Genomic DNA, 27,078 nt, shown 5'->3' with positions numbered 1-27,078 from the left:
AATCCCTTCTTTCTGTCTCCTTTCTAATCTCCTACCAACCAACCCACACCCAGATAGAGGGGCCCCGAATGGCCGAGTGGTCTAAAGCGCTCTCCGTTACGGATCACTGCCATCTCACCTCTGTCTGCGTGGGTTCGAGTCTCGGATTCGGCCAATGTGGGTATGTGAGAAAGCTTGCCAGTAGCTTCTCGAGGGTTGGTGGTTCTTTCCAGGGATTTCCTGGGTTCTTCCTCCACCATTAATACTGGCCGCCATGTATAGCCTATCGTGTGCTGAAAAATGGCGTTAAACCCTACAACAACTTTACAACAACACCCAGATAGAAATAAAATAAACCAAAAACATGATTTTTCTGTTTAATCTTAATCACAGCAAATAAATGCACAGCATATAAATACATGAACAAGTACAAAAAGATTCTGTTCCAACAGACTGTTTTATGGCAAAAAGAAATATTCCAATTCATATGAATCTAACTGGTCCATTGTCTACAAGAATGATCTAAAACTCAGGCAATTTTCAAAAACAGCTTTCTATCATCACAGACAGTACTTAGCTGTCTGTAAAATTGGGCTGACGCTTCTCTAAAAATGCCATCATTCCTTCTTGCCGGTCTTTCTGTAAATGAAAAGTGTGATTAGAACTTATTCTCTGCATGGCAATTGAAAAATCAAAAGTCATTCAAATAAAAACTGAAAGTATGGTTTCCAGTAATATCTAATTGAACTTCCTTCAAATTTGTTGACACAATGGATGTTCCTAATATACTACTAGTTGTCACAGTTTTAATTGCAACACACAAAGACCAAAAACTACCATTAATTCATTACCATTACCATTAATTCATTACCATTAATTCATTATCATTAATTCATTATCATTAATTCATTACCATTAATTCATTACCATTACCATTAATTCATTACCTTTAATTCATTACCATTAAATCATTATCATTAATTCATTACCATTAATTCATTATCATTAATTCATTACCATTAATTCATTACCATTAATTCATTATCATTAATTCATTATCATTAATTCATTACCATTAATTCATTATCATTAATTCATTACCATTAATTCATTACCTTTAATTTATTACCATTAATTCATTATCATTAATTCATTACCATTAATTCATTACCATATGCATAAAGCAAACTGTTGGACCTCTACCATGAAACTGATGTTTCAGTTGTATTACATCTGTCTGGTCATGAGACAAATCAAATTCACTTTATGTCTCAGTGAACTGAAACACAGGCCTGTGGATACTTATTGTAAAGACAAGAAAAAGTTTTTGGTTTAAACTAAATGTTTTGGTGCACCATGACATTTTATTAAAGTGTCAACTAAAAACCAGAAAGTTACAATATTTCTTGCCGTAGACAGCTTGAGGGTTTTAAAATTATTGATGAAAATTTTTTATCTTTAAATTTTAACACCATAAGTGTAATGTATATTATGTGGCTTTTCTCTAAAGCACAAAAACACCAAAACAATATACACATTGGTTTGAAAAGTGCATAATACATCTCGACTAGTATTTCATCTCATCTTTTGACACATGTTGTTCTAGTCCGAATCTGCTAACAATGGCTTTAAATCAACATAATCCACTTTCTGGCCATAAAAATAAATTTTCTTGCAGCATATAATAAGTAAACAATTTAATTAAGAATAAAGATACTCACTGTTGCAAAAGTTGCATGGAAAATTCTCTTCTCAAAGTGGAGACCTTCTTGTAAAGAAAGTTCATATGCTGCAACAAAAATAAACACAAGTGTTAACTTTATTAACTATTTACCACAATACTTACTTATAAGGCAAGTCCAACTGCATAATGCATAGACCCAGTCCTGCCATCAAGTAATGTGTCAGTAGATTTGGGTCTGTGCAGTTTGTTAGGAGCACTCATCAGAACAAACAGCCTAGACGCTGATTATGCTATGGCAGATCAGGTTTTTTGTTGCTTGCAGTTTGACTCAACTTATAAGCGATGGTACTTATTTTATTAAATTGAAACCAGAGTAATAAATCTTTTCAGGGGATAATCATGTTCAACTCTGAGTACTATGGAAATTTTAATGGAAATTTGAAATTTTATCCTATCATTGAGCTCAAAATAAAATACATCCACTCATCATTCTTTCTCATACAGGAGGAGTGGTAGTGAGTAGGTAAAACTGAGTACACCACTCCCTCGATAACTCGCGCACATCGGGGTCCAGAAACATCGACCGCACTATAAGTGAGGCGCGAGTTATTGAGGGACCTATAAAATACGCCCAAAACCAATAAAGTGATTGACGACATAACGGAGAAATAAGGGGGTTGGGGGTTGGTAGATTATCCAGTTAAATACTCACTTTATAATCGTTCTGAGATTAAATGTTAATAAATATCTCTTCATAACGGTATACTTTATTATTTCCGCATAGGACAACATTAATTTCAGGATAAATTACAGTATATTGAGGCGATCATCGAAAACATTATTCCACGTGGTTTCCGTTCGCTTAACATGTGTACCACTTCACACATTGTGTACTACGTCACTAATTTTTATGTTGAATTGGATACATTCTAGTTATATTGTTTGATCCAAATTAGACGTTTTTTTATATACAAAAGATCGACTCTTTTCGAGAAACAGTGTCGATCAAACGATAGGTAGATAAATATTTTTAAATGTGATAGAAGTAAAATGGAAAACAAAAAAACAAGGGTTAATCAGTACAGACGTATTTAATTGGTCTACAAATTTAAAACAACGTAAATTAGAACAAGTTAATATTTGCCGTTTGTGCCACGCTTGACAAATATCAATTCACTTTTTGAAAAAATCAGTTATTTTTTTGTGTGTGTTACTCCTTGGTTTCTCTGCCGCCGAGCAAAATCCCTCAGATTTCTCAACTGCATGAGCTTTACATAGTCAACATTTTGGCTCTCCAGCCACCTTATGGCAATATCAAAATATTTGATTGCTTCCTGTGCATAGGGCCCACCCCCACGGGTGCAACATCTGCGTCTGCATCACTTTCAACACTTGTGTTACTCCAGTTAGAATCGTCTTCTGCTGCAAATTTGTTCGCTATAGAAATAATTATAGTTTCATCTGACATGTATTCGGCTGTGGGGCAATCATTGTCAGCACAAATCCACTCCTCCATATCAAGAGAAACGCCCGTCTCAGGACCATGAGTCTGTACGAATTTCTCCCAAACAGCCTCGGCATTAATGACATCAGTTTCACTGAAACATTTCGAAGTCACTATCATCGTCGTTGTCTCTGTTACTGTTTTGCTTTACGTCAAAGGCAGCTCCAAGACCCTTAATCCAGCACCCGGGGTCTCTTGTAATCGATTTTTTTTTAATGCAACAAACACTTCCCCAAGTTGTTGATCAAAACAAAGCCGGCATGTACATGTAATTAGGTTCTCATAGAAGTACTCACGGGTTTCGATGTGACGGTCGATTGACTCTTTTCATGTTTTCAATGAACATAATATGTTGTGATTATAATGTTTACACTGAAACGGAATTAAAGGATAAGAACGTGACTTTCACACAGGAAGACATTTAACTGGTATTTATTTCATTCTCTGTTGCCACCTGTTAGCATTTACCAGAAGTTTTCATTGATAGCTATTTCACCAGACTGTTTATTTACAGTATACTGACAACTATTTATCATAAAAACTTACATAATATATGATATCTTTAAACAGAGGTCTCGCTAGGATTTTAAAACTGGGTCTTTCTGCCTCTGAAGTCAATCACTAAATATCAGTACATTTTCTCACTCGGCCGCTAGTCAAAGCCTTTGAACTAGCCGCCTAGCTCTTGCATCATGTTCTTTTTTTTTTTTAATGTACTCTTATAAAATGGCAACAGTACATCAAAGAGTCTTTCAGTCACTGAATTCTGTCATTGTAAATATCAGCACAGTTAACTGATCAACACATTTTCCCACAAAGCAGGTGGCTGAAACAGGACTGGCAAATCTTTGAATTTTCCCACGCACCTATTACATGCGTATGGAGGACTCCCGCCTCAGTGATTTTCTGCATCCCAGATCAAAAATTGGCGTCCAAATACGCGTAATTAAATGTTTTCGAGATCTCTGAAATTAATTCTTCTTTAGAACTTGCAAATTTCAAAATATGGATTATATATTTACGGGCATTAATAACCATTTTCGATGATAAAATGAGCAATGTATCAAGGTTTAATTTATCAATTTTATTGTAATTTTTTCATGTTCAGCATATTTTAAAGACATTTTAAATACATTTTGTCTGGAAAAAATCGGGAGCCAAGATGGACACCGCGTTATAAGCGGGATCGCGAGTTATCCGGGCGCGAGTTATCGAGGGAGCTGTGTAACTTTATCCAGAAAACCAACTGAGACAACATATAGGCCCATCATGATCTTTTGTCCTGCAGGATGAGTGGCAACTTAAAAATATCCAAATGCCTGCTTTCAATACTTTGATATTTTAATACTGTGTAGCATGTATTTTTGGAGGATGTAAAACCTGCCAATTGTTTTCAAAGATGTGATTTTAATTTGAATTAGTTACATTTTAAGAATTGCAGACTGAGAAACGTCATACTATTTAAGATGGTAAATTCTGACAAGACTTGATTTTGACATGCTTCATTAATGTTGCAATTTCTTTAAAAATTCTCACATCTGAAACTTTCTTTTTCTTTACAAATGACAAATAAAAACAAACACTGGATCAAATTCATGTTTATAGCCAATACTGATATTTCCTACTTTTTTTATTCCAACTTTCATTGTTACCAAAGGTCCATTTCGTTGAATAAACTTAATTTAATGAAACATTTATCACATATGACACTATATTGAATTGATGCGAAAAGATCACAACTGGATTAATCAACTAAAATTATTATCAAGAATCAACTATTTTTGTAACTATGCACTACCTGTATTAACAGCCTCCTTGCACATGGCAACAGTAAGTTTGGAGAAGCTGGAAATTTTCTCAGCTGCTTTGACTGTCTCATCAACAAGCTGGTTCACAGGAAAAACTTTACTGACAAGGCCTGCAGGAAGAGTCTAGCTTAGATATTATAAATTGCAAAATTGATACTAGCATGGCATTTTGCCATGTTTTGTAAAATAATTATATTAACAACAATCTTAATTACCTTACTAGCAACAAAAGCATATAAAATGAACATTGCTTTAAGCAGATTTCAAAAAAGGGTCACAAATATTTTAATGTTAGTGTGACATTTTTAAAATGCAAAAAGATAATGATTCAGAGTTAATTTATTATGCACAATCTTTAGGTTCACATAGCACATAAAGATTCACAGTAATGGACTTGTTTAATGCTGGAAAATATCCCTCAAATATGTATTTAAGCAGCAACTGTCTGCAAGTGAAAGGTAATAAAATATGATTTTTATGGTCTATATGTAAAATTTACATCACTAAACAAAGTTTGGTGTATATACATCTAACATCAAAAGAAAATGTTTAGTGAAAGAGGTGAATAATAAAAGAAAGCCTGGTAGATAATGGTAAAAATTAAGGCTAAATAAGAACAGGTTCAAGAAAGGTAAATTCTTAAGAGAATAATAAAACAATTGGGGGTAAAATTAGATGACCCTTTTCAAGCTATTACTGGCAATGTAATCTTTCAGGGTGATTCTACTAATATTCGACTGAGAACAATTACTAAATAGCAATAATAAGCTAAGTGAAAATAGCACAAAAATATTAAGAAATATTAGGGAGTCTGTAAAACATATCCCTGCACAACCCATACCACCAACTCGATCCCATATTCCATGGCCCTAGAGTCTAGTCCCAGAGGAATCAGAATAAACCCAGGGATCTTGCTGCATATTTAAGTTTGTCTTGTTATGCACAGTAAGTGTATGTAGTTATTGAGATTTCAATAATTTCAAATCTATTGATCCCCAAACCATTGTCATTTACATGTATAAATCTGTCTTCTCAGGCTATTTAAGTGTGGGGATCTCAATAGTTTCCAGGTTTGGGATGGATCCCAGGCCAATGTTGGCTACATGTATGTCTTTTCGTTCCATGTAAGTGTATATATGGTTATAGGGTGGTGATCTCAATAGTTTTCTTTGTAAGAACTATTGGCAAAAGTCAGCTGCATATATGAATTTGTCTTTATCATTCCCAGTAAATTTATATATAATTATATGGTAGAGATCTCGCTATCTTCCAAGTTGTGACCCAAAGGACAGAACTGTATGTCCCTGAGGCAGGACCCAGGGGTCACATTAAAACCATTAACTGATGCATGTTAATACTCTGGTCAATAACCAACCAATAATTATCAGACACATTAGTCCCTTATTTATGAACATCTACCCTCCAGTGCTGTTTCACAATTTTACAATATATGTAATATATCTATCCCCACTAGGGTTGTTTCACAATTTTACAACTGTTTTGTGCTTCTACATACAACTCCCAATCATATCCCAAGGTATTGAAGTCTAAGTCTTAAACAGTGCAGGAGGAGGTATGTGATATTACATACAACTCCCAATCATATCCCAAGGTAATGAAGTCTAAGTCTTAAACAGTGCAGGAGGAGGTAAGTGATATTACATACAACTCCCAATCATATCCCAATGTATTGAAGTCTAAGTCTTAAACAGTGCAGGAGGAGTTACGTGATATTACATACACAAGCTGATGTATGCCTGGAAAGGCAGGATAACACAATTCCAGTATTTTCTTCTAAAAGCACAGGGACAGTTAAGAAAATAGCAGACCTAACATGTCAGGGAGAGTTGGGTTAAAAACCTTGCATTCCACCCTGTCATGTACCTGAAGCTTGTGCTTCTTGGGCAGACATTCTATCTCCTGTGAGGATCATTTCCATTGCCCTTGATTTTCCAACAGCTTTACAAAGTCTCTGTGTTCCACCAGCACCTATATTCACCAAAGAATATATTAGATTGATATATCTTTGTAAATTGTTGAGGAGAAATAGATGATTTGCCAATTAAAATAGCTACACTTCTTACAAACATTGTATCAGGATTTATTTCCCTTCAAGTGAGACAACTCTATACCATATATACTTGCTTATTTGACAAGTTCAACTGCAAACTGCACTGACCCAAATCTGCCATCGCATAATGTGCCGGCAGATTTGGCTCTCTGCAGTTTGTTAGGAGTAAACAGTAGGACAAACAGCACAGAACTGGATCTGCAGGTGCATTATGCTATGGCAGATCAGGATTTGTGTTGTTTGCAGTTTAACTTGACCTATAAGCGAGTATAGATGGTAGTTTCCCTCTAGAGTCATATAAATGAAATCATCATTTCAAGTGTTTACCTTAATTTGATACTGGAATTTAACATCTGAATATTACTCAGAAACTAGTACCTATTAATCCAAAAAAATGGTTATCAACAATATTTGTAAGAAATTTGTTTAGTTAAATTTATTGTTTTCTGTCCACTTATCTTTTGCAAAGCGAGGCAATACTTGTAAACAAAATTGCACCTGGTTGGTAATTTGCAATGTTCCATCACTAAAATGTTAAGATTAATCAAAAAATTTCAACTCATTTACAAGCAGTTTTATATGCAGGTACAAAACTCAACACCGAATCCTACATTTCAAAATTACACTTAAAACCATTAACTGACTCCACTACATTTCATGTATAAATTGTTGTGTTTGTATACACTTCTGGTTTTCTTTAAAAACTTTATTATTATTATGGATAGGAAAAAATCTATTATCGGATGGCCTGGGACATGCAAAATGTGAGAATTATTATTAAGCCTGTAAACAAATGAATCATATAAAACTCAAAACACAACAATTTTCAAAAATAGTTAAAAATTTTCTACATCAATTCAAACATCAGATCTTTCTTAAAATCTGAATTTTTAAGAATTCAAACAATCGTTCCAATTTTGGTCACTTTTATTTTGTCTGGTGAAAAAAAATTCAGTAAGATAATATCAGAAATATTAAATAATAGATCAAGAGAAATGATCTCCTATAGTGACTGTGATGTTGCCAAACATGGGAAGGAGTTAAAACAATGAGAATAGGGCATACTGCACAATTTAAAAGGAAACTGTTGGATCAGATGACTAAAACTGATTGATGTTTGTTTTTTTAATATATATATATATATATATATATATATATATATATATATATATATATATATATATATATATATATATATATATATATATATATATATATAGTTGATGTATAGCTGATGTATATTTACCTTAAAAACATTTATCATTGTCATTTGATGAAAAACATTTTTTCAGAAGACAAGAAATGTGTTCAAGAACACAAAAATTCTGCTATCCTTCTTTCATATAATCATCCTGTCATAAAATGTGAATGAAAAACTGACATAAATGAAAAAAAACTGAAGTCAGTGAGGTTTGAAATACAGATAACATTGACCTAAGCTGGTACTCAAAAATATGTATTTACATGCAAATTTGCATGCTTCTGTAACCAACAATGCCTGAGAAATGTAATTATTAAATACAAAGTGAAAAAGTCACTGAAGCAGGAGATGTGGATCACTGTCCTACTTTGGGTAAGTTAGTGTTGTACTCAACAAGACGTATGGACATATCAAGTTGTATGATACAGTGTCAAAAAAGGACAGAGAAACTAGCGTAAACACAAAACTTCAATGAAATCAGTGACGTGTGAAATGAAGGCCACTGCAACCAAATTTTGGTATGGTGCTATTGTAGTCACCAAAACCCACACACACAGAAATTTGCATGCCTGTGCAGTGTATAATACCAGGGATTTGAAACAAACTTGACTAAACAAAACTTGGTGTATATACATCTAAAGTTAAAAGAAAATGTTTAGAGAAAGAGGGGAATTATGAAAAACCTTTTTCATTTTTTCATACATCAAGTGCAGGAACATGATATTATTATATTTTTATGACAATAATCCTTGGATATTAGATAATCTCTTTTTAAGTTCACATTCCCCTCATCTTGGAATGTTTTGTACCTCTGTTTCAAATGGAAATAATACAGTATTAACATAATTGTTAGTGTGCAACAGATTTTAAAATATGAATTTTTTGCATGAGAAATGTAACTTTGATTCTTCAGTTTGGACATGGTTATACTGTAAATTGTCATCACTTTTTTACCTTCAACTGTAGAGAAATAAGCACCACTATACATTTTTCTCCGGGGTTATTGTAATAATCATTTTTCTCCATCAATGCGATGAAATTGCTCAAGTTAAATTTGTATTCTGTTCACATTTACATGTTCTATTCTTGCAATTCAAAATCAGGTGCCATTGTTACTACCATGTGTAATGTCCATTTGGCAGTACACTATTGGGCACTTCTGTTATTTTTAAGAAAAATTCTTCCATTTTGGTAATATTTATGAAAACTATGTCTTAGCATTTCAAACGTGTTCTCAAAACTTGTACACAGGGGTGAAATCCACTGTTTAATCAGTTGAGTTCCAGGGCCTCCACTAAATTGTAAGCAGTGATATGAGCCCCGGTGGTTTTCACTATCTGCAGCTGTCAGTGGATCATGTCGGTAGATGACAAATAAGACGTTATTCAAACATGATTGCAGCTAACTGCAAGCTGTCATCGGTTTTGAGAAGCAATTAAATGTGTTTAGTAGAAAATAAGGAATGACCGGGGGATATACTCTATTGTTCAACAGGTCAGCAAAAAGATTCGGTATCATTTGCACGTGTTGTTAATTTATGTTTATTGCAAACTGTGAGTGTGAGACATGCTTCAAACTGCAAAGAGTTTAAGGGATTATTTACTTAGACAAAAATTTCTTATGGTCTGAACTTAACTGAGTAACACAGAATGCCTCTACATGTATGCCAGTCGTTGACTGTAAAGGTCCAGAGTTGCTTATATCAATTAAAAATGTACTTTATAAAACAAGTTGGTATCAAGCACAAAGATTATGGCTAATCTGGCTCTGAAAAACAAAGATTTATATCCAGCTGCACCTAAGGCAGCCACCAGGTTACTTGTTGCCCCTATTTCTACTGCACACTGTGTGTGTATGTGTGTGTGTGGGGTTCAGTCACCAGAATCTGTCATCTAAACAAAAAACTTACGAAATTCTATGAGTATAGATCTACTCCGAAAAATTTAATTAGAATTTCTATTGATGGGCCCAGTGTTGAGAATTTCGATTTCAGGAAGGCATTTAAGAAATGTTCTGGGCAAAAACGAGGCAGATATTGATGAAGTGTCAGTGTCATTGTTCATATATAGACTAAGCAGTATTTTTTTATTATCAGTTATAATGAAACATATTTATTCTATCTTGCTTTTCATATGACATACATTGAACTTCACATGTATATAATGGTATTGTTATATTTATTAATAATTATTCTTGTGCTCTGAAATGTAATAAAAACATGTAAAAACTGTTTTATTGTCATGTTTAAATAGATTAAAAATAGGGCCAATATAATATTACACATATATTAAAGTCCATGCATCATGGCATAAAATGGTGGTTTTGGCTGAAAAGTGGCTCCAAATTTTTAAAATTGGTGAATTTAATGGCGCGAAGAAAAATATTTCCAAGGGAGGCCCTGAATTCCTGTAAAGATAAAAACAAACAAAACCTCTCCAAATTCTGACACCTTTAAAAAGTAATAGTAAGGTAAACTAGTTACTACCACCACATAAAATAATGATAAGAGTACCGGTAATTATTATCTACTGACCATCTGAGTGTCTTCCCTCTCAATACATGTATACTGATCACCATTGGTAGACAACACAAGTGTTACATTGGTTATTTTCCAATATGAACTTTGTCCTAAGACATGCTATCAATATTGATAACAATAATTTTCTTAAGTTGTTTTATGTCTTTTTCACTCTAAGCACATTCAATTTATCCTGTGTTATCTGCAATATTTTTCCACACTGGCTCTAGTGCTAAATGTTGGTAGAAATGTCACGAATATTTGCTTGCAGAGATGGGGCACTGGGACAAAAACATTTCTTGGTAGAATGCAGTACAAATTTTAATGTACCCATAACATCTCAATGTGGCACATCAGAACTGCCATGCATTCAGTTTGGTCATTTTATCCCTTGTTTTCTATTGGATTTCAACTGGTCATTGGGAAAAAAGGTCAGTGTGCTCAAGTACTAATGTGTGGAACTGATGGACTAAGGTTTACATGACCCAAGGGTCATAAGGTTCATGGCAGCAATAAATTCTGAAAGGTTATGAACTGCGAGAAGTGTACTTCAAAACCACACATCGCTCTTTTGATCATGCTCATTACAGCTCATATTTTTTAAGAATATATCTCTGCCAAAGGCTGATTTGACCCCAGGGTCATCTAAACCTTTGTACACTGTACATCAACTCTGCTCTTTAATAAACTAGCACAATGACTGGATCCTATCTTATATCTATAATCTCATAAATAAGTCCAAATAAAATTAAAAAAAAGGCAAAAAGAGCCAGGCTGTGATTGGAGGCTCCTTGCTCTTCACTGTGATATCACTGGTATATTGTAATGCCTGCCAATGTACTACAAACATACATACAATCCATGTTAGTACATACAATAAAACATAACAGCAAAAATCTTTAAGTGCATATATGCACACACAGATTTAATGGGCAGGGGAGGAGAGCCTGCAGCTTGCATACCAACATACTGTAGCTACCTACATACACCCACCCACCCACCTCTACTTATTGAAATGTACATACAACAGATATCTACCATCCTCATATACTGTTTCATATACATTCACATGGACTTACATGACTTGTGCATCTGCATATATATATAAGGAATAAATCTCTAATGTACTAAAAGCTCTGGATAATTAAAAGCAAATAAAATTAAAGAAAAAAAGAAATTTACACAGAACAGCAAACTTTACAAAGCATGCAAAAACTTGCCCAGCACAAGTAATGACTAGTTGCACATATCATATTTGTTCCTAATGATATTCCAAAATTTCATAAATTTCTTTAAATCAATTACAGCAACAGCTGTTGAGTGTTTGTTGAGTATTCCTGCATTATTTGGAAGCATGTTCCATAAAACTGATATGTTGAGTGTACCTGCATTTTTTTGTGGAAGTTCTCAAAAAAATGATGTGGCTGAATTAAGGCTGTTTTTACCATACCTGTCTGTTCTGGATCAAGTTATTTCTACCATATATATTTTTAATCGTTTAATTTTAAATGTTAATGCAAGCATGGAGAACAAATGCTATTTAAAATTTTGCAGGTCTCAACAGCCTTATGCCTTAACATTTCCTCATTACTAATGCTGTCTTCATGTAAAGATTTGAAATGCAGCTTTTCAAGTAGGTTAGAGTTAGTTGGGCCACATAGGTGCCATTCAATAGGACAAAAACTAAAACTGCACATGATAAATGCATGATACATGTAATTGGTTTTCTACTGTCCAGGGTCAGATAATTTTCAATCTATTTCAGTACGTTTATTTGTTTTGAGGCTTTCTTGCAGATTAATGTAAATGTCTGACAAAAAACCCATAAGCAGTCAATTTCAATAACTACAAGTTTTGCAGATTCTTCACATGCTATCACTTTATTCCAAACTACTCAAGTTAGTTTCTGATCAAAAGGTTCTAATCCTATAGCAGAGCTCTGGAATTTACCTGAATCAGCTATAATTTAGTTATCCACACACTAACTGATCAACAGCATAATTACTTTCAATTTTAAGGGTTGATCAAACAATTTCAAGATTCTTGTATGATCAAATCAAGTTAATATCATCCACACTAATGAGTGTGATTTTCTTGTCAAAATAAAATATGTCATTAATAAAGATGTTAAGCATAGTTGTACCTAGAATACAATCCTATGGAAGACCATTAGTGTTATTTTAGTCACTACTGCAATTATCAAAGTGAGAACTATTACTCAGAAAACTACAAAGTACATCAACAGCCCCATCATCCAACTGTCTAATAAGGTAGTGTGGCGGGAAGTGAAAAGCTCCATTAAAACTAAACCATCGCAATGACTGCTGTCCAATGTCTTCTGCCATTCTTTAGTATAATAGCAATCAAAACAGACTGGCAGCCATATCTACTCCTAAAAGCTGACAGAAATGGGTGGAAGAAACTTCTGAAATATGCATTCATCTGTTTACCTACTGCTCTCTGAAAGAGTTGATACTGTTGGCAAAATATCTACTGGTCAATACTTTTGTTTATCAAGAGGATAGTTTTTCTTAAACACTGGAATGACTCTTCCAAGGTTTCATTGTCTTGGGAAAGACTTTTAAAAAAAGTTTCTATTAATAAGATTTGTAAGTGACTAACAATACATGTACTAGCTTATGCAAATGTAGAATTTTGGGTTTTATACAAATATTCTTTTCTGAAATTTACTCAAAACTGCATTTTTCTTCAAGTTCTGAACATTTTTTTCTGAACACACAACTTAAAAGGCATCATAAATATGTGAACAACAGTGACATGTCAATCACTGTGTTGATACTTTCAATATCTGGTTTAGGTCTTTTACTTCAAAAGATGTCGAGTATACGTTAGGAAATTGTACTATATGAAAAATTGAAGGGGGGAAATCTGGAAGATATTAACATATAAAACATGAATGAATATGTGAATGCTAAATAAACTGTTTTGATAAAAAAATTATCTGAACTGCCCGGAGATTTTTTAAAAAAAGGAGTAGGGATAGCTCATTCAGGCCAGTATACTAGGGTGGATAGAGCTACATCATTTTCATTGGCATACCATATATATATTCTCTTATAAATTGAGTAAAATTGCAAACAACAAAGATCTTGATCTTCTGTACCACCTGCAGATCAGAGTCTATCTTGTTTGTTTGATTGATTCCTCCTAATAAAATGCACAGACCCAGATCTACTGGCATGTTTTGAGATGGCAGATTTGGGTCTAAGCAGCTTGCAGTTGGATTCATCATGTGAGTACATATGGTAAGTTACATTTGGCTCGCATCATTAATAATTATTTAATCTGACTGGAAAATGTGGTATACATGCACTGTCTATATCAAAGTGGTTCATCTACAAAAATGTAAACACCTTCAAGTAAAGATGGATGTGACACCTCATGAAAAAACCAATGAATCTGAATTAGTCTTCCAAATAAAGCTGATTAATCTGTTGCTGAAGTTATTATATGGCAATTTAAAAAAAATGTATCACCTGAAAACAAGACAGTGAGCAGTAGTTTATGTATTTATTTATTCATTTATTTGGCAATAACAAGGGGCATATAAAAATGTCTCATTCCTTGATGCCTGAACTTTCGAGAATTAAAAAATGTGAACAGCAAAATTGTTCTGAATAGGCAATTGATTCAGGAAATAAGAATTTAAAAAAGAAGGGTTTATCAACCACAATAATATATGGCAAAAGATTGTAAGACCCTTCAGCGTATCTTTAAAATGTAAAGGAAAATGTACCTGGTATAGTCCCAAGTGTGATCTCTGGTTGTCCAAATTGTGCCTTGTCACCCGCATAGATAATGTCACACATCATGGCAAGTTCACATCCTCCACCAAGCTAAAATATATTTAGTGTTTGGTATTTATCAAGTACATACCTATAGGATCACAACACGTCATACAAAAGACATGATTTTAAAAAATGAGGATTTCGTATAAATATGAATTCCTACTTAAACGTTTACAACATCTGACAGATTCAACACTGGGGTATAGTATCAGATTGGCGATCACCTGAACCATAAATTCCAAACCTCCAGATATGGATGTGTATAAAATTATTCTGTGTGTGTGTGTGTGTGTGTGTAATATGTGAGAGAGAGAGAGAGAGAGAGAGAGAGAGAGAGAGAGAGAGAGAGAGAGAGAGAGAGAGAGAGAGAAGAAGGGAGCTTTCTTGACACTCAGTATACCCATAGCAATTGTTGCCTGTATTTACAATGAACAGTTGTGATTCACATAGCTATGTGCTTGATGCTCAGGAATATTACCCCTGGACAGTTTACATGATTAAATGTTGTAGAGGAGATTATAAAGTAAAGGTGGTAAGAGATAACTATCACTACTCCACAGATTACTTAACTAATTAACAATAGCAAAGGTCATTTTGTTCTGCTATTCCTTTGTGCACTACGGTGGGAGAGCCCTTCAGGCTAATTTGCACCAGTAAAGTACACAAAGTGGAAAAACCCAATTTGTTTTAAGTCTGGTAAATCAGAGAAGCATGCTGAAGAAACAAAAGTTATTAACTTTTGTTGCTTGAATGAAAATCTTTAAGCCATCTTTATTAAGATCATTGGCTAGTTTGTGATCAGCAGCAACATTTCTTTGAAGCTGGATTTTACTCCGTGTATAAAATGTAAGATTTGATTATTTCAGTTGATGGAATGGTAAAGACAGCAGTGGCGAGGTTTTCCTCATGTTTGTGGATAAATGTCAAAATGCATGGAATGATGAATCATCTGTGAATACCATATCAACATTAGTCATTCCTGAGTAATGCATATGACATCTGTCAACACAGTAGTACCATCCTTCATCTTGGCAGATGCAGAAAGATCTTTCCCAATGCTCAGAAAAATTGGACAAGATCTTTGGGAAGTCAGAACAACAGAGAGAATACTTCCTTGTATTGAGCGAATAATGGATATATTCATGAAGCAGGTGAAATACTCGAGCTTTTCGTCCACAAGATGTAAAATATTTATTATTCACTTAGAATGAGAAAACTTTCTTTTAATTTTATACTCGACAAAGCATATTGTCTATTAAATGTATATCGGTCTGAAGTAGCAGATTTCTCAGGATATTCTATGCGATAATGTCAGCTTTTCACCACTTATGTTTTGCTGTATTTTGTGTATATTTGCACATGAAATATTAACAGCAACATAATTCTCTTTCCTAATTAAAAGTAAAAAAAACCAAAGCACATACATGAACAATCAAAGAAAGAAAAAAGTACACTCTGGGTTTTAACCTGGTACCCCTACATGATGGCTGGCCATGCTTACCAGAAGACCAAGCTACTGACAAAACTGTAGATCAAATTTCTTGGTCATAATGTTACCAATGGAAGTAAACAAACATTTATTGATAATTTACTTGGTCATTATCAAATTCCTGTGAGATCATGCTGATATAAGCCTCTATTCCAAGTATGGTAAAATTAGCATATATGGTTCCCATTCTAGCAGGATATATAAAAAAAGGGAAAAGTAAAGTTTTGTTTCCGATCAGAAATGATACACTTTAATTGACGCACATATTCATGAGAAATCCTCATCTGTGTGAAAACCTTATTGATCAGAATACATGTCTAAAATTTCACCAACTACACAGGTTGTGAAGTAAATGTCCAGCAAGTAAAGAGAAGGAGCAAAGCATTGCAAACGTTCATGTACTTGTCCGCATTCATACATGACACTCGTGCAAGAAAATGAGCTTACTTTTTCAAAGTTACTTATGTACAAGTCCATTTTTAAAATGTTGGTAAACACATTTAAGCTATGTACAGATGATGTCATATTTCAAGAAATAGAAGTATTGTTAATTTTGCTCAACACATTTTTTTCTTCTCTTTTCTTCAGATCAATGAAGTGAAGAGTATTTATGACATGGAAAAAGAGGGACTTTCTAGAGCCATAAAAAACTGCAAAACCACAGTGTGGAGGTGGACACTAATATTACAGATAGGCATGTTCAGATACAGAACCACAGTGTGGAGGTGGACACTATTATTACAGATAGGCATGTTCAGAACAGAACCACAGTGTGGAGGTGGACACTATTATTACAGACAGGCATGTTCAAATACAGAACCACAGTGTGGAGGTGGACACTATTATTACAGACAGGCATGTTCAGATACAGAACCACAGTGTGGAGGTGGACACTATTATTACAGACAGGCATGTTCAGATACAGAACCACAGTGTGGATTTGGACACTATTATTACAGACAGGCATGTTCAGATACAGAACCACAGTGTGGAGGTGGACACTATTATTACAGACAGGCATGTTCAGATACAGAACCACAGTGTGGAGGTGGACACTATTATTACAGACAGGCATGTTCAGATACAGAACCACAGTGTGGAGGTGGACACTATTATTACAGATAGGCATGTTCAGATACAGAACCACAGTGTGGAGGTGGACTCTATTATTACAGATAGGCATGTTCAGAACAGAACCACAGTGTGGTGGACACTATTATTACAGATAGGCATGTTCAGAACAGAACCACAGTGTGGAGGTGGACACTATTATTACAGATAGGCATGTTCAGATACAGAACCACAGTGTGGAGGTGGACACTATTATTACAGACAGGCATGTTCAGATACAGAACCACAGTGTGGAGGTGGACACTATTATTACAGATAGGCATGTTCAGAACAGAAATGGATCAGAGAGAAAATGAGAACCACACACTATTATGATGTATGACATGTAGCCAAGGGTATGTAAATATTGCAATTTTTACTATAATGAATGATACCATTTGAGAAAACTCGTATACAAGCACGTATAGTAATATATCACTAGGAATACAGTCAGCCCCCTCCTCCCCAGCCCTGTACAGAAGGGAGAAACTAACTAAAGAAAAGCAACTCAAACTTGAAAGATTTCAATCAAAACAAAGCTAACACAGATTCTTTTTTGTAGCACATATTCAAAATCATATATCGCAACAAAAATTATTATTATTCATTCATTCATTAAACTATGATTTATATGTATGTTGAAATGAATACTATTTATCTTGTTCCAATTCCATTATTTCTCTTTGGTAAATTGTCAGTATGAATATAGGGAGTGGATGACATTTTTCAGTTTCTTGAATTACTGGGGTAATAATTTTTTCTTCAGACTATGTTGAAGAATTGATGGCAGTGCTGGAGGAAGTGGTCAGGAAGCCATTGTCTGTACCTTTGAAAAGCCAGAGAAGTGACTGATCATCTGGTTCTCCACATGATCATGCAATGTTACGTAAGATTATCTACTTTGGCTGGCTCTTTGAATTTAGCTGCCAATGCCAACCAATAGGAAAAATTCTGATCATGCCCTACCCCCTCATGTGATCTGGAGCCCTATGAAGGCAGCAAGTAAAGAGGCAAATAATAGCATCTTGCATAATCCCCTCTCTGATTGTCAGTTTCAAGGTACATGTACAATAACCATATGTAAGTGTTAGCCAATGACTAAGCCTAACAATTCAATATTACATCAGCTTACCACACCACCAATTCCTCCCTTAATGGTCATTATTAGACAAAGTACAATTGCAACACTGGCAGTTTGTACCTAAAATAACTCAAGATCAACAATTTGCGCATAAACTAAAAATTAATAAATTATCATTTTATGCACAACAAAAAATACAGAATTGTACGAGGAAAGATTTAACATGTGCATTGTAAGAAAATATAGGATACATGAGTATATGCATTCATTCTCTCTCTCTCTCTCATTCTCTCACTTGCTCTCAAACAAGCCACTATTCAATATTACCAATATTTTACAACATCAAAATCATAACTAAAATAACATTAATACTGAATTAATATATTTAAAAACATTTGGCTCTCTGTGGGGGCTACTAATGGACTAGAATCTGAAGTACAAGACTATGATTCCCAACTGGTGCTAGGCTGATCCCAGCTCAATTAGAATTGGTGCTAGGCTGATTCCAGCTCAAGTAAAATCTGTGCTAGACTGATCCAAGCATTCAAGTGTATTCTGGGCTGGTCACAGCCTAAGGTACGCCATGCATTAAGCTGATCCCAGCATAACTGTGTATTCTGGTGGGCTGATCCCATCTTTAAGTAAATCTATGCTAGGCTGATCCCAGCATTATAGTGTAATCTGAGCTGATCCCAGCTCAAGTATAATTGGTGCTATGCTGATCAATATTTTTCATTCTGAATTTCAGTAGTTATTCTATTTTCTAGTGATACATTCTGAGGATTAATATAAGGTCATATTTTCATTTCAGATAATATGGAAGAGTGTCCAAATAGAAATAGCTGTGGATTTTAAAAATGCACATTTTTTTATGCATGTTTATTAATTCTATTCGGTACTGGTCTTAAGTGAACCTTGAAAAAATGTTTTTCTACCAGAAAATAATTCTAAACAACTGGTAACTTTTTGTTTAAATAAAAAACATCAGCTAATCATATGCAAGATCTTCACCATAGTATGAATGGATCTTACTCATTTTCAAACACATCTGAAATCTTGTAGATACAAGAATACATTTCAAAACTGATCCTAAATATGGCATAATGAGTGAAAAGAAGCTCAAAAGAGACAGATGCAAGAGCATCTCATAAGTATGTATGGATCCTTGTCATTATCAATATCATCTGAGATCTTTATAATATAATCCTATATTCCATGTATGATCAAATTGGAATTAGAAATATTGCTTTTCCTGTGTTGACAAGCTCAGCCAATCAGATGCAAGATCACCTCATTAATATGCATGGATCTTGCTCATTAATGAACTAGCCCAAGACCTTGGTAATATAGGCATCTATGTCTGATCAAAATTGATCAGAAATATCACTTCAGTAGTGGTCATAAGCTCAGCCTATTACCTTTAATTGATTGTAACAATACAACAAACATTTCCACAAATCAGTGATCAAAACAGCACTTATAATCAGGTTATCACAGAAACACTTGTGGACATATCCATAACAGTAAATTGACACTTTCTATGTTTGAATACAATAAAGGCATATCACATTTACGATGATTACACTGAAACTGAATTGAAAGATAAAACTAAAACATGAATTTCACTTGACAATCATACTTAACTGGTATTTATTTCTTAAAGTACTGTTGCAAGCAAGCATTACCAACATTTTCAAATATCAAAATTTTGTCAAATAGTTACTTATAGTGTAGTGTGATTTGCTAAATAAAATTTAAGAAAATTTATGACTTCTTATTACTTTATGATGTTGATTCAAATTTCCAGACACTAATTATTGTTCTCAATGATAAAATAAGCAATATATCATACATCACAGTTTCATTTACCAGTTCTGATTCTGATTTTTTTAATGTATTCAACAAATGGGGACAAATTTATTCTTTATTTTTCTGGAAGAAAAAAAAAGGGGGGATCCACACCTGATCCTGCATTATAAGTGGGTTTGCAACTTATCTGGGCACAAGATATTGCTTACTACACTGACAGTTGCCATTAGGTAATAAAATACAACTGCTGAAAAACAAATGTAATTGTTGTTATATGGTTTAACACCATTTTTCAGCATAAGATAGGCTATACATGGTGGAGGAAGACCCCGGGAAAACCCCAGAAAGAACCGCCTACCCACGAGAAGCTATCGGCAAGTTTTCTCACATATCCACATTGGCCGCGCCAGAGACTTGAACCTATGCAGACAGAGGTGAGATGGCAGTGATCCGTGATGGAGAGCGCTTTAGACCACTTGGCCACTCGGGGCCCCCCAAAGTTAATTGTAAAGGAACAATACTCTCATTATAACCTTGTAACAGGAAACCATACAAATGGACCACGTTGTGGGTGAGGTTGCCTTATATTGCAGCATTTTATACATAAAATTAAATGATTCATATAAAATTGGCAAAACAAGATTCCAGAGCCTTACCAGGTCAAAGAAGTTGATCAATTATTAAAAATAAATTTAAATTGCGAGTTAACAATGTGAGAATCAAAACATCAGCTTTGTTGGTTTATTTATTTTCAGATTACCAAAATAAATTGTGACCAGTCACAAAGGTTAATGTCCACAGTATTTCAGCTTTAAGAACGTCATCTTTGGTCCTAAACTTTATAAGACTGCATGAAACAGTAGATTTCATATTCCTCTGGTCGTTTGGTGGTGGGTGAGTAACACAAAATGATCGTTAGTTTCATTATATCTGAAACACTTTCATGTGAAGAAGAGGCAGCAAAGAAGTATGTAATGTTGACACTAGGATGATATTGGGAATTTTGTTTGGACAGAACAGGATGAAGTGAGAGCTGAAAAGAAAAAAGTTGGAGCAAAGAAAGATGTGCTGTATATATATATATATATATATATATATATATATATGCGCATGTGTGTTGTTTTCATTCTTTTGTTGGTGTGTGTGCATGTGATTTTGATTTTTAACGTAGTTTTAGCAATTTTTCAGTCATATCACTACGATGTCTGCAGTGTGGCAGTTTAAAGTGATGTCTAGCACAGGGGCATTTGCCGCAGACATGTAGCATGACGTCCCACCCAGTCACATTATCCTGACACCAGGCTGACCAGTCCTAACACTAAACTCTTAATGCTGAGCGCCAAGCGAGGCAGCTGTTAGCACCATTTTTGTAAGTCTTTGGTATGACTCGGCCGGGGATCGAACCGGCGACCTCCTGCATCCGAGGCGGACACTCTAACCACTGGGCCACTGGAGCGGTTCTTTTGTTTGAATTATATCCTCTATTTCCCAGTATGCATATTTATGCATATTTGCATTGAACATTGGTTTTCAGCAATACTTTTTTTCAAGCAAAATATTTTCGGAGTTCTACCTATATTATAAATACATTTGGTGCCTGTTTTATACATATGCAATCTATTTTGGCAATATGACTTAAAAAGAGAACAACAGAAGCTTTACATTGTAGTGAATTTTAACTGAGTAACTAGATTACAGTATTGTGATTGCATGTTAGTAGAAATGCTTAATGAGCTACCCTTAATCAAGAATTTTTCTTTTAACTTTCTGAAAGTTCACTATAAAATGGCAATTGAAAAGATTTCTAAACTTTTTTGAAAAACCACTGAACCATATATATAAGAGCAAATGAACACGTCATTCTGATCATAGCGTTTGTCCTAATTTCTTTGTTGCCAATAAAATTTTACTGTAAATGTTCATAGACAATGCAATAAAGAATTTAAGTCAGTATATGAATGAACTAAACTCCCACCAAATCAACAAAGCCAGCATGCAAGTGCATCTATTTTTAGAAACAGGGGTTTTCTTAACATAAGTTATAACCACTTAATTTATAGCTTCTTTACAACAGTCCACTGACAGGATTGCAAATGTAAGGTTTTATTATTTGTCAACGTACTTGTAGTAACATTAGCATTGGTTATATAGTATTTGCTTCAGTTTTTCTTCTTGTATTTTCAAAAAAATTAGAGAACTCAGAATATAACCTTGACCGTCCACTGTCTCTTGAATTCCACAACATAACATTATTCCATATGTTTGTAACCTACATAACTGCATTTTAAAGCTAAATCTTCAATAAGGTAATATTTTGACTCTGCTTTCCATGAATTTTCCTGAATATATATGCCAAATGGTTTATGAAAAAAGACAATCTAATGAAGTGGTACTTCCCTGACATAGCAATATCCGCCATTATTTCACGGTTCCAAACTAATTTTTATGAAGAAAATAATGTACACACTGCAGTTAAAATATTCATGTTACTGATTCCTTTCTTAAAACACAAATTGCTATTTACATAAGTTTAATTTTTGAAACACAAGTTAGTATGTTTTTATCATCAAAGGATACCTTGTGGAAATTGGACAGTGATAGTTGCTAACTTACTTGGGGAAAGGGTCAAATTAGCTATCAAAACACATATCTGTGAATGTGCAAGAGTTTGTCAGTACAATTGATATCAACACCAACTATATGATGACTTGAAGCCTACATTTCGCCTGAGCTGTAACATAGCCTGGAACTAACCTGGCTAAGGTGAGGGAGCATATCAAAAAGGACATTCATTCAATGTTCTTCTGAAAAAAATCAGTGCAAAGTCATTTTTGCTTTCCTAACAGAAGAAGGCAAAGTTGACATATTTTAAGTACTTAGTCGCCCACTTCGCCTGGTAGCATGACCCCTGCAAATGTGCGCTGGTAAATTATTATCCTGAGATGTTAAATATGCTTTGTGATTACACAATCAAACTTTTGCAAAAGACCTTTAAAAACTAAATTATCAGTTAAATTTTAGTAAGGAAATTTTGGAAACAAGTTTTTCTGGGGTACAAAATTCAAGGACTTTTCCAGGATAAAACTCCTTTTGTAAAACATTTGACTACTTTTCAAGGAGCAGTAAAAAATTCAAGGACTTGTCCAGATCTGTGTTAACCTTGTGTTACTGTTAAATAATGAAATGTAATTAATGATCAAACCAGCCTTAAAATGAGACTCCTTTATACTTAAATGCCATATAGAGAGTTCCACCATATTAACATTGTGTACATAGCAGGAAATAAATTTAAAGCAGCAGATCATGCTTCTAAGTAAATTACAACTGGAAACCATTTAGCATTAAATAAGTGATCATCCTTTTTCAGTTAAAGAATTAAAGAATATGTTTTGAGTACTTGCATACTTTTTATTTACTGTATACAATTCATAATGTGTTTGGAAATTAAATGTGAAACAACTGTTTCTGAACATGTGGAGAAATGTTTTCTGTCTGAGGATAAGACGTCAGACAAACTTACAGCATATCCATTCACGGCAGCAATTACAGGTTTCTTGCACTGTGTGAGTGAATTCCAATGACTGAGAAAATTACCGCCATACACCTCAGAAAACTCTTTCTGTGACATCTCTTTGATATCTGCTCCAGCTGAATTAAAATATACAAGGATCTTGCATAAAATATACAAGGATCTTGCATAAAATATACAAGGATCTCGCATAAAATATACAACAAGGATCTCGCATAAAATATACAAGGATCTCACATAAAATATACAACAAGGATCTCGCATAAAATATACAACAAGGATCTCGCATAAAATATACAACAAGGATTTCACATGAGCATTCATTAGATATTAAATCTATGAAATTTTTTAAGTTGGATACTGCAAAGTGTATATAATATTATTCAAAGAGTTTTATTAATGTTTTTGTCTCAAAAACAGGAACAAGTTTCTATTTATAATGGCTGCGAAGATACTGAATTTCTTGATGACTTTGATATTGTAAGTTGTTACAAGTGACATTCAATTTTCATGACATAAAGTTATTGCCAAATTTTCTGCATTTTTTCAGACATCATAATTTTTGGCCAGAAATATTATTTAAATGCCTTGTAAATTTTGGACATTGTTTGATTATTATTTTTTTTTACAATTTTTAGAAGATCTGCTGCGTTGTTTTCAAGTAAGGCCTGAGTGTATTTGCTGGTAATTTAACTTGGACAAAGTTCATTCAACAATAAATATTTAATATGATCATGAACTAGCATAAAGTAAAATAACTTTAAAAGTTTAGGTCATGTGCACTGATTCCCCCATCCCCCCTTGAGAACTCAAAACAAACTTCTGAATTCCCCAAACCCTACAAAGCTGTCTGTGAATGTGGCAGGTATGCACTAAGCACAAGAACTATGTATGGTCTAGATAAATTTTCAATTTATTTACTTTTCTTCTTAAAATAAACTTGGGTATTTGTTTTAATTCTCATCTGATGGTGTTTTCAAAGGTAATCTGCACTAACAAATGCTTTTAAGTGTCCAACATAATTACAAAGCTATGTCTTTGTGTTAACTGTCATTCAAACTTTCCAGATATTTCATGTCAATTCTTAGTTGTAAGATGTTCACACTATATTCTAAAAATAAATTGAGCTGAAAAATCAACCAAAATAAATGTTAACTGCTTATTGTACATTCAAGGTCTACCTTTATTTTTTTTGTTCAATCATTTGTGTTAATTCTCATAAAACAATTCCCAGCATAAAAATCAAATATTTGTATGGTAGTGAATGCACAACAATGTCAGGGAGATTTCAGCAGATGTGCTGTATCATGTATATTATTTTGCTTCTAAAAATACAAGTAATTAGTGCAGAATTTTCAAGGCAACAATTTTGTTAAACTTGTTAAGTAAATGACCAGAATTTTACTTGTTACTTATTTAATACATATTTTAACTCTGTACTCAAGAGGTTGCCATTATAGTTCCACTGACTCCTGTAAAACTTGCAAACATTTTGTGGGGACATGTTACAGAGCAAAATACTGTCAATGTTTACTATCAATAGTGCCACAGTTACTGTATATCTATTAGTTCATGTAAATTCCCAGTCTTACAGGTCTATTCTAGGAAGTGTGATTGCAGGATTCATGCTAATTTCAAAAAACAATTGTGCCCAAAATCAGCCGAATGTATGAAAATCTTGCATTATATTTTCCATCACTGACTTAATTTTTTATGCTAAATTTTTGTTACATTGAGTCTGCTTTTAATAAAATCCAGGTTGCTAATAATCAGAGATAAGTACCTATTAATTTCCAAATATACCTTTAAAAGAAATCCCACAAGTTATATTAGTAACAATTATCAAATAGTCACCTTGAAATTGCTGACATGCATCATAACAAATGAATGACAGGCTATGTTAATTTTGGAGCTACCCATGATTAGATAATGAAATATCACAAAAGGGAAAGAAAAAAGTAGAAAACCAAAACAAGGTTTGTTTATATAACAAATATCAACATATTAATCACACTAACTTATATTGGTATACTGCTTCTTGTTATTTACCCTTCCTGAGTGTGGGTACACACAAGCCCCTAAGGAGCCTTGTGATCTTAGAGTACCACGATCAGAGCACACCTCCCCGCTGCTCTGTACCCCACACTGGCTATCCATTCGATCCAGAATCAAACACAAAATTTGTTCTCTGTGCTACGTTTCACTGTCAGACTCTAGTCCAACATACCTATCCGACCTCACCCATGTGTACACACCAGCAAGATACTTACGCTCCTCTTCTGACAATTGTATACTCATTATTCCCACTATGAAAACAAAGTCACATGGACAGCGTTCTTTTGCATACCAAGGCTCAGCAACGTGGAATGAATTGCCCACTGAACTTAGACACAAAGACACAGTGATCACATTCAAGAGGGCTCTCAAAGCTCACTTATTTCGACTGAAAGAACAAACTTAAAGACCTAATAATGTTTCCTACCTGAAATATTCTCAGCATGTTTTTTATTTTTTAATGTTTTTCTAATTTCATGGTGTTTGTTTTTGTAATAATATTATTATATGTTTTTTTTATGTTATAGGTGTTGTCTAATGTTGTAAAGCGCTTAGAGCTTCTAAAGATTAGGTGCTATACAAAGTCCTCATTATTATTATTATTATCTTGATGTATAAAATAACAGTTATACATGCATTTTTACTCTAAGACTTAAGATTTATTTAAAGTCAGCATGATTTAAAACTATCTTCTTTTTAATGACAAGATAAAAAACAATAAAGTAGAGGTCTTGGAAATGCTTAATCATGCATATTTTGACACATTTTTTTTTATCGGGGGCGCAGAAAATCACTTACACAGGAGTCATCCATACACATGCATTTGCCAGACGGCAAATTCTAGGGCTTGCCAGTCATGCTTCAACCACCTTCTGAGTGGGAAAATGTGTTGATCAAATGATCATTTTACCTGTGCTGATATTTACAGTGAGAAAATCCAGTGGGAAAAAAAACCTAGATATATATGTTGTCACCTTCAGAGTACATCTGAAGAACAAGTACCAAAAGCTTGGCAGCAAGCTCAAAGTCTTGACTTGATTGTATTAAGGAATCACATTTTATGATGATTTTGAAGAACTTAAAAAAACTTGTGTTACTAAAATGTATAGGTTGAAATCAAAATCTAAATTAAATACAAAAGTATCAATTTAGGACTAAAAACATGCTGAGATGCAGATCATGCCTTACTTATAAAGAAAGGAGCTAAGAGCAGGTCACTTTATCGTACACAAGACGGGGACAAATAAAATGAAAGAGTAACACAGATTTTAGTTGTCATCATGGCAGAAGAGTTGGTAGGTGGGTGGATATCATTTGCATACATTATGTTTACAGTCTTTACCATTCCCTGATAAATTTAATGATCTAAATGAATTAAAATTTAATTGTTCACTAAATTGATTACATCGCTCATTCAACAGCTGCATATAT

General features: G+C 33.9%; 1 protein-coding gene across 1 annotated transcript in view; it reads right to left on the bottom strand.

The window, feature by feature from the left end:
• Positions 1 to 342: 342 nt before the first annotated feature.
• The window catches only part of LOC149803478 (enoyl-CoA hydratase, mitochondrial-like), a 39,956-nt gene continuing 13,220 nt past the window's right edge, over positions 343 to 27,078 (bottom strand). The window contains exons 3-8 of the mRNA XM_089953205.1: positions 23,584 to 23,711; positions 14,523 to 14,622; positions 6,860 to 6,964; positions 4,966 to 5,085; positions 1,701 to 1,768; positions 343 to 618 (exon numbers count right to left, since the gene is read on the bottom strand). Of these exons, the coding sequence (XP_089809331.1) occupies positions 553 to 618; positions 1,701 to 1,768; positions 4,966 to 5,085; positions 6,860 to 6,964; positions 14,523 to 14,622; positions 23,584 to 23,711 (587 nt within the window). The 3' untranslated portion in view covers positions 343 to 552. The remainder of the gene's footprint in view (positions 619 to 1,700; positions 1,769 to 4,965; positions 5,086 to 6,859; positions 6,965 to 14,522; positions 14,623 to 23,583; positions 23,712 to 27,078) is intronic.

This window comes from Sinohyriopsis cumingii, chromosome 3, assembly GCF_028554795.1.
Source record: "Sinohyriopsis cumingii isolate HCF-2022 chromosome 3, ASM2855479v2, whole genome shotgun sequence".
NCBI lineage: Eukaryota > Metazoa > Mollusca > Bivalvia > Unionida > Unionidae > Sinohyriopsis > Sinohyriopsis cumingii.
Note: the sequence above shows the minus strand (reverse complement) of the source record. Positions and strands in the feature narration are given on the sequence as shown.